The sequence below is a fragment of the Bactrocera oleae genome, chromosome 5 (assembly GCF_042242935.1).
Source record: "Bactrocera oleae isolate idBacOlea1 chromosome 5, idBacOlea1, whole genome shotgun sequence".
NCBI classification, from domain to species: Eukaryota; Metazoa; Arthropoda; class Insecta; order Diptera; family Tephritidae; genus Bactrocera; species Bactrocera oleae.
In genome coordinates, this window is record NC_091539.1 from 3,155,638 (window position 1) to 3,172,471 (window position 16,834).

The 16,834-nt window shown below is 33.5% G+C and overlaps 3 protein-coding genes across 3 annotated transcripts; 2 read left to right on the forward strand and 1 right to left on the reverse strand.

Moving 5' to 3' along the window:
* Positions 1-413: 413 nt before the first annotated feature.
* Positions 414-1,957, forward strand: PpV (Protein phosphatase V). Its single transcript, XM_070110011.1, has 4 exons — positions 414-865; positions 932-1,090; positions 1,150-1,304; positions 1,363-1,957. The coding sequence occupies exons 1-4, from the start codon at positions 572-574 to the stop codon at positions 1,664-1,666; spliced, it is 912 nt and encodes a 303-aa protein (XP_069966112.1). The 5' UTR covers positions 414-571; the 3' UTR covers positions 1,667-1,957.
* On the reverse strand, positions 1,948-3,977 carry RhoGAP5A (Rho GTPase activating protein at 5A). The gene is made up of 4 exons (XM_014238340.3): positions 3,768-3,977; positions 2,582-3,709; positions 2,415-2,520; positions 1,948-2,352 (listed from the first exon to the last, which is right to left on the reverse strand). The coding sequence occupies exons 1-4, from the start codon at positions 3,832-3,834 to the stop codon at positions 2,193-2,195; spliced, it is 1,461 nt and encodes a 486-aa protein (XP_014093815.2). The 5' UTR covers positions 3,835-3,977; the 3' UTR covers positions 1,948-2,192.
* Positions 3,978-4,300: 323 nt separating this feature from the next.
* On the forward strand, positions 4,301-14,398 carry LOC106619915 (circadian locomoter output cycles protein kaput). The gene is made up of 2 exons (XM_014238246.3): positions 4,301-5,847; positions 12,257-14,398. The coding sequence occupies exons 1-2, from the start codon at positions 4,843-4,845 to the stop codon at positions 13,721-13,723; spliced, it is 2,472 nt and encodes an 823-aa protein (XP_014093721.2). The 5' UTR covers positions 4,301-4,842; the 3' UTR covers positions 13,724-14,398.
* The last annotated feature ends 2,436 nt before the right edge of the window (positions 14,399-16,834 follow it).

Below are 16,834 nucleotides of genomic sequence, written 5' to 3' on the forward strand. Positions count from 1 at the left end.
CGAAGGCAACTAACTTAAACCTTGCCAATCTAACATGTTTAAGATAACCACTACAACAAAGGACTTGCGTCGTGTGTCTATATTAGTGTCCATGCAAATTCTTTTAAGGTATACTGTTTCGGGTAGTCGTGAGTTGATAGGTGCGCGATTCATACGATATTCGGTGTCTCTACGTAACGCAACGAGCCAGGGCTTACATCCGACCAAAGCATTGCAAATTAACTAAAAGAAATAGTGCTAATAACTCTTCTAAGCAACAACCAATTATTGTCTCACAATTCTTCAATAATAATTTAAATACATTTTCATATAATATAAACATACATGATATTGAGCCGTAACGTATACTTCACTATTGTGAACGACTTGTCTAAAAGAAGCAGCACATATAATTCAACTACTTTGACATTTCCAACTGTCATCAGCACCTCTGCAAAAACAATAATTGCAGCCTGTGCTAGCAGAAATCTACCCAACATTTATAATAGAATTTAACGCAAAGTCTTGTAAAAATTAATTTTAATAACGCAGATAAAAGACTAATTAATTTGTAAAAACTAAAGTAATCACAATGTCAGATCTCGATAAGTGGATTGAGACAGTTAAGGAATGTAAATATTTGCCAGAGAATGACTTGAAAAAGCTATGTGATATCGTGTGTGAAATTTTACTTGAGGAATCCAACATACAACCAGTTAGCACGCCCGTCACAGTTTGCGGTGATATACATGGACAGTTTTACGATTTGGAAGAACTCTTCCGCACAGGTGGTCAAATACCTGATACTAACTACATTTTCATGGGTGATTTTGTGGACCGAGGCTATTATAGTCTCGAAACATTGACACGTCTGCTTACACTAAAGGTGAGTGTCCTCATTCATATGTTTTTTTTTATATTTAACACATTGATATTTTACATATTTATATAGGCACGTTATCCTGACCGCATTACACTGCTTCGTGGCAATCACGAATCGAGACAAATTACCAAAGTGTACGGCTTTTTCGATGAATGTTTCACCAAGTATGGAAATGCCAATGCATGGAAATATTGTTGCAAAGTTTTTGACCTGCTGACGATTGCTGCGGTTAGTTTAGCGAATATTCAAATTAAAATTGTATACTAAACGTTTTTTGTTTTTTTTAGATAATTGATGAAGAGGTGCTATGTGTGCATGGTGGTCTCAGCCCAGAAATTATCACACTTGACCAAATACGTACTATAGACCGTAATGGGGAAATTCCTTATAAGGGTGCATTCTGTGATCTCGTGTGGTCGGATCCAGAAGATATGGACCTGTGGTAAGTACTAAAGAAACTTGCTTTATGCAAATTATGTTTAATGCATGTGTATTTTCAGGGGACAGAGTCCGCGTGGTGCTGGTTGGTTATTCGGGCAGCTAGTGACAAAGGACTTTATGAATATTAACAATTTAGAATTGATTTGTCGCGCACATCAGCTTGTCAACGAAGGTATTAAATACATGTTCGATAGTAAGCTTGTAACAGTATGGTCAGCGCCCAACTATTGCTATCGTTGTGGCAATGTAGCTGCGATTCTGACGTTTAAAACTGCGAAAGATCGCACAACCAGTATTTTTAATGCGGTGCCAGAAACGGATCGAGTCATACCACAACAGAATACGACACCATATTTTCTGTAAAGAAACATATCTATTTGTCCACCCGCCCACTTGTGATTGCTCATCGTGGAGTATTATTTGCCTTTAACGTTTACGCTGTGTTCTTCTTTACTCCACGTTTTTGATATACTCGATTTACTATAGATTTGATATGTAAGAATCTATTAAAAAAAAAATAATAATTATCTGTTAAACGTACATACACATGTAATAACAATAGCCAAACTATATAAAATGTTGCAGTATTGGTACCAACTGGGCTATGCAACTGTTGCAACTAGCCTGCAATATATCACAACGTGTTTGAATGCATATCATGATTTTTTTTTTATTACTACGTAAAAAATACTTTGGTTTTATACATAAAAAAGTTGTATGAAATTTGAGAATGTGTAAAATTTGTTTTAAATATTCGTCAACTAATTTTAATGTATTTAAATTCGTGGCCTACGGCATTTACTCAAGCTTTGTTACTTAATAATAATTCGTAAATATTGCCTAAAACCTTCAATTTGATGCCCTTTGCAATTAGATCTACAATATGCGACTAAACGAAAATATTCCCGCAGTTCGCGATTAACGTAGATAACATAAAAATCTCTTCCGTTAAATTGGTCAAATGCTGTGGAGTAGCTATCAGTGTTGGCGCAAATACTGTGGCTAAATTATGCTCATTCATTTTGTTAGCCGCGTAATGGGAAGCCACTCTAAAAAGAATTCGCAATGTAAACAAAAAATAAAAATTTGATTGGCAGTTATGTTGAAGTACCGTTTTAAATGCTCTGCCATAAATTTGAGACAATTATAATGCGCTGGCGGTAAACGTTTAGCCGCCTCAGTCATATTACTTATCTGGTCTGCAGCGTTAGGGCTTCCTATAAGAAGAAGAATTGTTCAATAAACGCTAATAAGCTTTCACGTATTTCAGTTAATTACTTGCTGCTTGCATAAAACTCGGATAAGCTTGAAACGTGATAAGCGGCACAGGCAGTAGACGTAGATAGAGTTTCAACGTGCCGGCTATCACATTTACATTACCGTAAGCGCCCTCCGACATGTCCGTCTTTTCACCATCACGATCCAATGCCAATTTGAGCGCGTCTATTTCATCTGCGAAGCCCGACACACGATATATACCCTCTTGCAACATACCACGTGCCTCAACCTCTTCCACACAACGTCTCACAACGAATGGTACACTGCTTTGATACAGCTGCACTACCGTAGTCAAATCAGTGCCAAACACACCACGTATAAGCTTCATATCCGGCACGCATTTGGCCGGCACTAACTCCGCGCATTTGAAATGCGCCATGAAACCGCATGCTTCACACTTCATACCTTGTGCGGTGAAACCCCAAAGAAAATTCGCACAAAACTCACACCAATTGAGACCCTTAAAGTTATGCACCTTAAAGGTGTGTGCCTTTTCATAGACAAGTGGTAGTATTAAGTCGGCGGTATCACTGGCGTCCTTCATTTTGTTGGTAACTTCTTTATTTACCGGCACTTTGACACTATCGCAATCGCCATTGACATCAGTGTTTGTAATCTCTATAACACCACAATTGTCTTTCGCTGTCACCATTGACTTGCCAAGCTCATGGGATAATGCTCTCAATTTACGTCGGTTAAGTGTCATGTATGGACTCTGTTGGTAGCAATTGCGCGTTTGCTGATTTATTTGTAGTATGATGGGTGCAGCATGTAATTGCATGTAAAAATTAACTAGACCATCAGCAACCAAATCATGTATGGTATCATAGTGTTTGGATTGTTCTTGCAAGTAGTGTCCTTTGCCAGGCTTATAATAGATCTTAAAGTGTTTGGTACGATAATTAAAACGCACGCTTAACGTAAAATAATCATCTGCTTTGGGACTACGACGCAACAAGTAAGTGCCATCTGATTTATTGGACAAAAGTTGTTCAGCTTCTAGATGCCCCATTGAGCCGTGATACTCTGGACCATAACAATGCTCTTCATCCTTAATGTTGTTTATTGTTAAGGGACGTGTGCGGTGCAAAGGTTTGGGCGTGGGCGCTTCCAGCTGTATTTTATACACTAACAAAGCAGCATATTAGCTGTGGTCAGGGATGCAAGACACATAAATAATACTTACATTCGGGTTTCCACACTTTCTGCACGGGTGAACTGGGCTCCACAGATATGGTCGTAGGTCGCGACATAGCGCTGCGGTTTTTTGCCGAAAACTTTACTATTTTCTACAAGTCTGAATCATTTTTCAAAAATTTATCTGTTCGTTGAACTTTCGTAGAAAATTGCATCTGTAGAAAACTATATGAAGTTAATTGTCAAATACAATACTAAAAAACACACACACACAGAAAACAGGGCGTTAGATTGGTAATAATTTAATTTGTTAAACTATATTTCTTTGCACAATCACACAGCATATAAATCTATTTATCTATATTCGCTATCAAAAATGTATAAATCAGAAATCTGTTGACTACACATTCATTATTTAATCAGGTGTTTCTAATTTGGTACAAAAGTTGTATTGTTTTTTGCTTTGATATAAAAGTATTGTTAATCGCATTAAATGTCTGTTTTATCACTTTATTCATATTTGACCATTGCAGTCACTCTGTATTTATTATTCTTGATAAACTGTCACACCAACAACGTCGCTAACCTTGTTCAGAAGAAATGAAAGAAGCAGGCATAACAAAACAAAAATTTTCCATTTGAAGTGTTTAATAAAAGAGAAGCGGAAAAGGTGAAAAACGCTTATATTGGTGAAAAATCTGTGAAAACTATTAATCAAGAATTTGTGTGAAGCTATCAACGCGCGTTAAATCTTTAGTAGTTATCATCGTAAAGTATTCCCTTATATTATGTTAGTTATAAATTAGATCTATGACCAGTAGTATGTAAAAGAGTAAGAACGGACACGCAACCAAACAAGAAAAAGAAAACGAAAAAGAAAACATTGAATAAGATTTCAAGCGGGGTGTGCGGTACGCAAAGCGGTAGTCAGACCTATAGAAGTGAGACCTTGAGAAAAAAGACGACGAATATTGCTTAGGACAGTGTAAGGCGAAGCACCAAGGAATGGCGTGTGATCTCCAGCAGCCGTTGTGAATAGAAAAAAATCGCAAAACTTAATAGATATTGTATATTACAAGTGAAAACTAGTTGTAGAGATATTGTAGTAAAAGTGCTTGTCCATAATGCCAAAAGTAATGGGATCAATTGATACGGAAGGGGGCGTGACAGCCGGGTCGCATAGTGGACGGGAGGCACGCAATTTAGCCGAAAAGCACCGCCGGGACAAAGTGAATGCAAGTATACGCGAACTAGCTTCCATAGTGCCACAGGCGGCGGATTCATCGCGACGATTGGACAGAACCGGAATACTAAGGTGTGCGGCACATGGTTTACGTTTGCAATACATATTTGGTAAATCAGTACCAAGAAGGCAAACAATGACACAGCTCTCACAAGATCCGCATTTTTCTGATGCGTTGACATACTTATTAGACAGCTTCTTCCTAACATTAACCTGTCATGGACAAATTGTCGTTGTATCAAACAGTGTGGAGAAATTGCTCGGACATTGTCAAACGGATCTCTATGGACAAAATATACTGAGCATAACGCATCCGGACGATCATCCAAACATACTGCAACAACTAATACCACGTGACATGGAGGCGCTATTCCGTTGCAGTCACGAATATCAAATGCAGCAGCAAAACAATGATAGTAATAGTAATGAAAACAGTGATACGTTTTTGAGAGACATTGATGAACGCTTGCGTAACGATAAGCGTTCATTTGTTGTACGTCTAGCACGAGCGGGTACACGTTCAGAGGCGAATCGAAAGTATGAATTGGTGCGAATTGATGGCTGTTTCCGACGCAGCGACTACTCCTGCTCAAATGGTACATTTCCGATTGTGTCACATGTGTTGCGGCGGACACGTTACAATGGCACAGAAGGTGTCCATGCAATGCAGCACGATGTTATAGCACAAGCCGCACTGCACGGCATCAGTGGCAACGATGTGGTGCTTGTGGGTATGGCACGCATCATACATACACCAAAGATTACTACTTACCTAACGAGCGAGAATAGCGGACGCATGGAATATAGAACACGCCATTTAATTGACGGACGAATAATTGACTGTGATCAGCGTATCGGGCTGGTAGCTGGATACATGAGAGATGAGGTAACGTTGTTTACCACTATTTTTAGCTTTATGCATAAAATCACATTTGCAAACATACGCACACATATTAATATGTAATATTGTATTAGACAATTAGACAAATTTGTGTGGCAACTAAGTGCTAAAAATGCAGGTAGTGCCGTAAAGAGTAATTTTATAAATAAATATAAATAGCTCAATTATTTGCTTCGGGTAGGTTCGGTCGATAGAAGTCTCACTTTGCTGAAAGTGTGTTGTTAGTCTTTTTGTTTTTCTTTGCCGCCTTATCAGTCAAAGTACACTTTTTTGTGTGTATGTATGTACATATGGTTATAGCTTTTAGATGCTATTTGCGTTATTGAAACAAATATATTATATTTGTATGCTTGTACATATGTACTGGCTACACGGTGCGGCTTATCGCGCCCAACATGTGAATACGGCAAAAGCAAAACTGCTAAAAAGTATAAAAGAAAACAATTAAAAAACAAAACGATAAAATGTATAGCAAATTTTTTATTTTGAACTGCCGAAAACAATTTGGTTGTCTGTCTATTTACATATGTGCACACAGCTGTTTAATAGACAGCAGAGCATAACATTTGATTTTTCGTTGTCAAATTGACTTTGCGTATTTAAGCATACATTTATATTTATATATGGCTGTGTATAGATTTTTTTTGTTATTCAGCTCAACGGTGAAGGCATTCGCCGCATTAAGCGTATTGAACTGCCATTCAACCAAAAAAAATCAAATGATCAAGTAGACAAGACCAAATCATTCGGGTTTTGTTTTAACACTTTTCAATTTACGTAAATAATGTATATTTTTAATTTTTTTAAAGTTATTTTTAATTGTATTATTTTTTATGTTCAAACTGGTTTTGTGAAGTGTGTGTGATGTGTGCTAACAAAACAAAAGATTGACGGATTTTAATTTTATTTGATCGAAATTCTAATTTTGTTACATTGATAAATTGGTGGTGGAAAGCTTTTTTGAAGTAACAAATAATAATAATAAAACAATAGCTATCACAAAAAATCGAGAGGGCTTAATTATGTACACAATGCCAGCTGCCCAGTTTATGAATAAATTACAAGAATTCTTATAAAAAAATTGTGAGTAAGTAAATATGTATGTATATGCACTCTACTAATGAAAAGTTAGAAAATAATAAATTGAAGTGAGCGCAGTGATTGTGTGATTGGTTAAAAAATGCCACACACTACCCTACATATATTTGAATGTATGTGTGTATATATATGTATGTATGTAGATATTTTTGTTTATGCCGTATAAATACATATATACATAAATACATATATACCTACAAATATACATGCATATCTACATGCATACAATTTGTATGCTTGCACAAGATAGATGTGTGTGTCGATGCTCACCGACAGCGCTATTAAATGTTTTACGTTTGTTAGAAATAGACTTGACTGTAAATATTTATATAGAACTATTTTATTCGCATTTTAACTCATTATTTTTTTATTAATTCTATTTTTATTTATCTTTCTATTTTTTGCAATATCTTTGAAAAGCTTGTAAATAAAACCATTTTTTCTAATAGCAGTCCGTGACCCCTGCGGGAGTTGCATATTAGTACCTAAGTAGGAGATGAATGTCTGTTTTATGTATATACATATGTATTTTTGCTGATATCAAACAGCTTCGTATAAATAGATGGAGCAATAGAACAAGCGCACAGATACGTTTCTACACATACATACATTTATACATAAATTTGTACCTACAAGTCAAGTTAATTTTATACAAGTCAGCATACATAAAAAGATACTAGCGTTCATAAAATAAAATGAATAATGGTCTGGCGTGAACCAGCCCGACGGGTTTAGACCAAGTTTTTACACATAATTAATTGTGTAGTTTTGTCACTTATAAGAAACCTTACATAAACCATTGATTTTCGGTATAGCGCTGCATTGACTGCATAAAAAAAACACAATCATTTGTTAGTTATCAATTATTAAAATCGTACATATGTACATTTGTATATGTTTAACATATATACAAGTAAATTTTGATGTTTTAACAGTACATGCATATACTGTTACAGACAATAAAATATGATCAAATATATGGTTCCGAAATAATTAATATTATTATTTACCCGATAGATTTCCGATACGTTTTGCTTGTAATCGATTCCTACAATATTTATCATTTTAAAACACTGTTGCATTTCACTCTTATCTTTGTGTTCAAATTAAACAAAAGTGTGCTTTTGTTGTGACAAAAAAATATAATCAAGGAATAAAAATATCAATTATAGGCATTATTTAGTAAACAATTATATGTAAGTATATACTCTGTAGGATATTTATTAAAACTTGACATTTTCTTATAATTAAGTATTATTTGTAAAAGAGATGAGCCGAGGAAAGCAATTCACAGCGGCAGAGCGTTAAGCTCATAAAAAATTTGCAAAATACCGGTTATGCCTATAGGAAAATAGCAAAAATTATAAAAAAAGAATCCCAAAAATTTGTGTTTAGTACTTTAGAACCGCCAAAAGAATGCGTGTTTAGGGAAGGGCCACGAAAAACGACGTCTCAGGATGCCAATTACATAGAGATTTTTATTAAAAAGCGATTCTTTGAAGTCCTCTGTAACTATCCATATAGAATTGGGCGTAGAAATTTCTTCGGAAACTGTTGCGCGTCGTCTTGTAGAAAGTATTTATTCAAAAGTTTGTCCCGGAAAGTTTCAATGTTGACAAAAAGACGGTGTAACAATCGGATTGCTTTTGCTTCAGCGCATATCAATTGGAGCGGTGAAGAAAATGCAAAAAAGTGGCGTAAGTTTCTTTCATGGAACTGTTGGAAAACGCCCAAGAGGCATGGTATTAAATGCCACATTCAGTCTGCAAAGCTCTTGTGAAATCTATGCCGCTGCGCAGCTGTACTCACAAATAAAATTCTAACTTATTTGCATTTTTAGTTATAATAGTCTACTATTTGAGAGTTTTTGTTCCATTATTCTATTTTATTGTCAATTGAAATTCCTAATAGTTCCTTTAAAAGTTGTCTGCTGATAATACTTAAATTTATATTTAGTTATTTTTGCTTTTGATGAATGTTTCAAATGAATTTTATTAACTATAAAAAATAATTGTTTCCTCCTAAGAACTGTGTTGACACTTCTTTTGTTTTTTTTGCAAATAGTTGTGCACAAAATTTTAATGTTATTTTCGGTCAGTAACTGTAGATATATATGTATGTAGATACATATAAGAATTGAACTATAACTTTGTACATTATTTGAGGTTATGCCGTGCACTATCGTATGACGTCGCATTTATGGCTGTACTTTATACTTAAGATTTGCTATAAGTACATACATACATACATATGTGCATGTGTGTTTTGTGTTTCTTTTGTAAATATGTTTCTAGTATGTAGCTTGATTAGATGGCAGACGTACTGCAGATAGCATTGAGAAGTTCATGGTTTTTACGGCCAATTATATGCGCAACTTTATCTACATATGTATATATGTATATGTACATATATGTTTATATGCGCATGCACTTGTTTGTGATTTTGTGTCTGTATATTTCTATTTACTTATTTTAAGTCCATCGTTGATAATTGTAGCAATCAATGTTGCCAGTTAGTATGTTCGTATGTTTCTACATATATGGCTCGTATAAGGGGTACTATTTTTATTTTATTAAATTCTTCATATAATATAAAAATATGCATATAATAATGATAATTAATAAATAAAATTATTTTTTAATAAATCGCTCTACAATTGGTACTTCTTTAGACTAGTTCTAGGTATAAGAAATTTCAGTCGCAAACTAACCCAAAATTAACGCAAGATTGTAATTAAATACAAAAAAAATAGTTAAAACACTATTTCGACCATATTTTGTATGCAATTTTCGGTCGCCAAGCTCTCAATATTTTTGAAATATTGTGCAATAATGAAGCCACGTTGTTCTGTCGTGTAATACTCCATTTTTAGTCTAAATTTTCTGCTGTCGATTTTTTTTTTATATATTTTTTATTTTTTTTATAACTACATACATTACTTTACTGCATAAATGGCGACAAACCCTTTATTTATTTGCCTCAGACTTGTGTCCCTGCATTGTATTGTTGTTAAGTAGTAGTTTTCTGTCATTACGCTGCATTACACTATAGCTATATACAACTTCCAAACGTATGTAAAGAGATTTATGGAGCTTTTTTTCTTGACCGTGTAGGTAAACATTTATACGTATATAGCACATATATCTAAATACATGTAAATAAGTAAATTGTTATGAACATAGTAACTGTTTGTCGTTTGCTTTGTTAAGTTGTATACATACTTACATACATTTATGTAATTATAGGATTGCCTTCTTTCGAAATTAACTTAAGGCAAGAAAAAACGTTAACTAAGACAGCACAGAAGCTATAATACCCTACACAGGTGCATTTCTTATAGCAGAAAGGGATATAAAAAAAATCGTTATCTTGATTTTGATTGGTCAGTTTGTATGGCAGCTATATGCTATGGAGGTCCAATACCACCTATTTCGACAAATCAGTAGTTTCTTGAAGAGAAATGGATGTGTAAAAAATTGCATGTCGATATCTCGAAAATTTTTCGACTAGTTCCTTCGCAAATATACAAACGGACATGGCTAAATCGACTCGCTGTTTCCTTCTAGGTGTTACAAACTTTGTGGCAAACCTAATATACCCTGTTTAGGGTATAATTTACTCTTGCAAGCTTCAGACAGAGCTTGTTGTAATTTTACACCTAATTTTTAAGCTATCAGGTTTTATACATGGGTCCATATATTTATTTTATTTTTAATGTAATGCAGTGTTTTCCAATAAGTGTGGTATGATTAAACAAAAAGAAAACACATTAATTGTTAAGAAAATTCAAATGTTTTGCAGTATCATCGATACAGTTCTGAATATAACATCATTCAAATGGCCTTCACGACTTCTTTTGCAGGAACGAATTCGTTGAACCCAATTTTCGAGTACTTTTTGCTATAAATATTTTTGAACTTCCGGTGGGCTTTATACCGCATAAGTACATTATATAAAATTTTGTGAGCCGCATAAATTGCGGTAGTATAAAATGTTCGGTTACAACCGAATTTAGCCCCTCCTTACTTGCTTTGTTATATTTTTATTTTATTGTATTATTATTTATTTTATAATTCGTTTTTAGTTATTTCTTTATTTAAAAAAAAAAATTTTAATTTTTTTTTTTAATTTTTTTAAATTAAATTTTTTTTTAAATTTATTTAAATAAAATTTTTTTTTTAATATTTTTATATTTATAGTTTTTTTTTATTAGTCGCACCTTTTTAATTATAAATTTGTTTTGTTTTTTTTTTCGTCAATAAACCGGTGAACTAAAAATATGTGACGTTGTGCGAGATGATTTATCAAATGAAGTTTACTAGATGATGAGGCTATATATTTTATTACAAGAAAAGCTGGCAGCTCGTAATAACCATATATGCTATTAGTATTTTTTATTTTCTATTTGCTTAAAAATAAAAGTATTTAAGATAAGCTCACTGTTCCTGCTAAGCGCACTATTAGCCATACTGTAGAAATGCCAATAGACATAAGCTGTTATAACATTTTTTATTATTTGGTGTTTTTTTGTGCTAAATTTCTAAACAAATCTAAGCAAGATACACTTAATGCAGCTGATATAGTAATTTTTGTGGCTGACAGAAACGTCGGAGACCCTGTAAAATGTATATAGAAATGATCAGCTTGATGTGCTGAGTCGTTTTAGCCATGTTCGTCTGTCTGTATATACTCTTAGTTCTTCAGATATCGCTCAAAAATTTTGCACACATTCTTTTATCGCCAAGAAGCGCTCATTTGTCGGAATCGGCGGTATCGGATTACTATAGTTTATAGCTGTCATACAAACTGAACGAGCAGCAGCAAGTGCTTGTATGGAAAACTTTTGCATTTAACGAGATATCTTCACGAAATTTGGCATGGGTTATTGTCTAAGGCTATGGTGCAATCGGCGAAGAAATTGTGCAGATCGCATTACTATAGCTTATAGCTGTCATACAAACTGAACGAGCGGCAGCAAGTGCTTGTAAGGAACCTTTTGTATTTGTGAAGCGTTGTTGTTGTTGTGGTAGAATTCTGCCGAGTTGAGAGTCTTTGGCGGTATGAAAATCCCTGTTCGTTCCGGTTACGTGGACACGACTGTCGTGGGCACGGGTATTTAGCGTTTGTGAAGGGTATTTGGCCTTGGTGCAAGCGAAGTTAACATTTTTTCGAATTTTTTTTTACATCTTATTAGCATATTGTTTTCAGCAAAACAAAATAAATCATATTTATGCGGTTTTTAATGCTTTAAATGACTTATTTATGGGCGTCTACTTATTCTCATCTTCCCTTGCAGGTCTACAATCTCAGTCCGTTCTCTTTCATACACCACGATGATGTGCGTTGGGTAATTGTCGCGCTACGGCAGATGTACGACAACTATGACGAGCAAGGTGAAAGCTATTATCGCCTACTTACACGGAATGGAAACTTCATTTATCTGCATTCGCAGGGCTACTACGATACCGTAGACACGTCGCGTAATGTCTACTCCTTCGTTTGTATCAACACGCTGTTGGATGAGGAAGAAGGCCGCTATTACATGGAGAATATGAAACGACGCTTTTCCACAATTATACATTCGGCTTTGCCCATCACTTCAACGGTGGATGCGCCAGCCTCCCACGATCCAGTGCGTTTGGAACGCATTGTAATGTTTTTAATTGACAATTTACAAACACGTTATACCCAAAGTAATGGCACGGGCTGCGGTGAAGATACCGCTACACAGGCAGACAACGAGCGAACACGACGTCGACGCATGATGTTGGTGCCGCCGGAAGTCTCCTCGGTACGCAGCTCAATTATGCAATCGTTGTCCGTGGTAAATATTGCTGCAAAGAATTTGCGCAGAAATATACGTCGCAATACGCGTAGAGACTTGCGTAGGGCGCAAAGAGGACCGCAAAGCTGCAGCGATAGCAGTGATACATCCATCTCAATAGATAGCAGTGATGAAGACTTTGCGAATGATCAAAACACCCTTTCGTCCGATTCCATGCACACAGATGCAACGCAAGCGAATTTGATGCGACCGAGCGTGCTGCAAATGAATACGCAGGCATCCACAAGTCAGCCGAGCGCGCTGGAACAGCGCCTAACTGCGCCGATAATTGCTGAAACTGCGCCCTTTGATGTTGCAAATCCAGCAACACACACACCAGCATTGAAGCGTGCGCGTGCAACGGGCGCTAGCTGCAGCAACAGCAATGGCAGCGGTGGTAAGAAAAAGAACAATAAAATATACGTTGAAGAAATCATTCATCAGCCGAAAACTGGCATGAGCAACACAACAACGCCGCCCACACCCACTTTGCCCATTGCAAGTACAACCGAAATTCACGAAGTCATCAACAATTCTTTGCAGAACATCGATCAGTCGCTGCAGAGCATACAAGCGAATGCACGCAATTTATGCCAACAACAAGCGCAATTGTTGTCTCAAAATGTGTCACAGAACTTTAATCAGCAGCTGGATGAAATTATTGTGGAGCACCAGCGCCAAGCTGAGCAGCTCATTAATATCCGTAATGAGTACGATGTACATTTGCAGCAACAGCTGGTGCAACAACAACAAACGCCAGAGTTAGAACAAACACAATTGCCCGCATTTGATGACTTAGCTGCTATAGATCTACCGTTATTGCCGCAGTTGATATTTGCCGGCGAGGAAGAGACGCCGCATGTCAATGCTGCGCCAATAACCGCCAATTATATAGAGCCGAGTGCTACAATACTTAGCGAGTTGGAGAAACGGCTATAGTGTGTGTGCCCAGTCTGCACGTGTTGGCTGGCCACTGCTGTGACAATAACTTTGTTGTAAGAGTTATGTGCGTGTACGCAGTGAAGGCAGCGACAATTCCATATGTGTCACAAAACAGCGTAGTGTAATCGTAGCTGGTGAGTGTGCAGCTATTTTGTGTTTCAGCGTGTTACTCATATTAGGGCAGCAACAAAAACACTACAAACATCAAAAAGAAAAGTTCAAATTCTATTAATCGATTAAAAAATAATCGTGTAAATTTACCAAACGGCATTAATATGGTGTGCCAGGTAGTTGCGTAGTGATTTCACTACGATGAACAAAAAAAAAAAAACAAAATACTAAACTATGTGGTGGCTCAGTAGGATATTATTACACTTAAGAGTTAAGGCGTTGAGAATTGTTGGAGTGTAGTGAAGATGACAAAAAACAGTTAGAATGTGTTGAGGCAAAGGCAAAACAAAATGCAGCAATTAATTGACACTGAAAGTGAAGAAAAAAGTTAAAAAGAAAATTGTGTAATAATTGCGCAATAAAAAGTCTTGATATAACGGTTTTTCACAGTGATTGTGCGCAAGCTGTGCGCAAATGCAAGTGTAATCCAGATATATAAATAGATAAACACGTAACTTGGCGCAGGAAACGTTACATACACAGTATGTATAAATATAGAAAGTTTTTTTTTTTTATAAATAAACTAATCGCAAAAACTGTAAACGCAGTGTGTTAACTATTAAAATAAAAATTATTATTTGTTTATTGTTTTTTTTTAGCTGAACATTTTTATGGCAAGCGTTGTAACAGCGCAAAAAAAATTTAATAATTAAATATTAAAAAAAATTTAATAATTTATTAAAATAAATTAATTTCCTTACATATTGTGTAAGCAAAAGTTTTTAGTTGAAGATTTTTATGGCAAGCTTTTTAACAGCGCAAAAAAACTTTTATAATTAAATATTTAAAAAAAATTTAATATATTATTAAAAAAATTTAATTTCCTTACACATTGTGTAAGAAAAAGTTTTTTAGTTGAACATTTTTATAGCAAGCGTTTTAACAGCGCAAAAAATTTTAAAATTTAATATTACAAAAAAAAAAACAAATTTATAATTTAATTTAACAAACAAAAAAATTTTAACAATTTATTAAAAACATTTAATTTTCTTACACTTTGTGTAAAAAAAGTTTTTTTGCGCAAAAAAATGTTATAATTTAATATTGAAAAATAAAAAACAATTTTTAAGAATTTATAAAAATTTTTAATTTCCTTAAACTTTGTGTAAAATTTTTTTTTGTTGAACATTTTAATAGTAGCGTTTTAAGAGCGCAAAAAAATTTAATATTAAAAAAAAAATTTAATAATTTATTAAAAAAATTTTATTTCTTTACACTTTGTGTAAAAAAAGTTTTTTAGCTGAACATTTTTATAGCAAGCGTTTTAAGAGCGCAAAAAAATTGTATAACTTAATATTAAAAAAGAAAAAACTATTTTTATTGTAGTAATTTAAAAAAAAAAAATTAATTTCCTTATACTTTGTGTAAAAAAAAGTTTAGTGTAGTTTTCAAGAACACATAAAAGCAAGTGCCAGTTAAATTTTATAAAAAATAATTCTAAATGCATTATGTAGTAATTATTAACCGAAATTGTTTGAAACATTTGTATTTTATAAATTTTGCAATAAGCAAACATAATCAAAAAAAAAAAATCAGCAACGCTTTGTAATTATGTAAATCATATAATTTCTTAGAAACAAAACTAATTCAAAACCAAACTGACTGTTAAGTGCTTGTCGCCGATTTTATATTAAAAAAAGTGGCATTATAAATTTTATTTTCAAAAATAATTAAACGAAAATTCTGCAAATTTAGTTTTTTTTATATAAATTATTGCAAACCACTTTGCATTGGTTAGTACTTTTCCATTCAAAATTTGCAATATTTGTTTTAAAAATTTATTTGTACTTTTCCATATAAAATTTGCAATATCTGTTTTGCGAATTTTGCTTTGTAAACATTTGGAAGTAAAATCAACTTATTATATGCAGTAGAGCGATTAGCTGAAAATTTAATAAATTATTTGAAAAATAATTTTAATAAGCAAAAAGTTCGGTGAACAAAAGTTTCTGAAACAATCTTAAAAAATATTGAAACCCATATTGAAAGAATACAAATTTCTTGAGAAGAATCTCTGAAAAAAAAGAACATAAATATTTAAAAAATCTCTAATTTATTTGACGTATGTTTAAAAAGTTGCGTAGCACAATTTATTCATCAAATTTAAAGAAAAAACTTAACTTAAAAGACTACAAAAGCGGTGGTTTAATAGTAAAAAACAAACGTAGCGTGCAATATTGGCCAAAAGTAAGGGCTTGCGCAGAGTATTTTTTATATATATTTGACAATTTAAAAAAATTATGAAAAGTTATATTTTTTATAAAAATAAGCAAAAAAAAATTAAGAAAGATTTTTTTCTTTACAAAAAAGCAAGTAATTAATTAATGGTAATAAGATAAGAAATCATTGAAAGACTAACATTTTTAGCGCGCTGTGCAAGTTTTGCAAATATTTTTTACGGTTACGGTTTTTACGAACATTTCGAGAGTTGTCCCTATAAAAAATGTACCCAAAAAAATATAGTATATGTTTTTTTTTGATAATATACATACATATGTATTGTATGTAGCTCTTATATAAACATTTTAAAATTTTGCTTGCAAATTATATAAAAAAAAATTAATCCAAACAATGAAGTATATTTAAACGTGCGGCCGTAGAAAATATATGACAACAAATAAAAAAATATATTTGCTTTAAAAATTATAATAATAAGTGTTGTAAGATTTTTAAGAAATTGGCTTGCATATTTAATTTTTATACAAAAGAAAAAAACCAAAGAGACAAGCTACTACGTTGTCTTGGCTTTCCAAAAAAACCTTGTCCACGCATTTTCAATTCGAACGCTTTTTCTGCAAACAATTCTCAACACATAATTATAAACAACAAATTGTTATATATTTTTTATTTTTTTTAAATTATATATTTTACAAACAAAATATTTTATAGTTAAAATGTGCTAACACTAATATATTTTTAAGCAGATTTTTACAAATA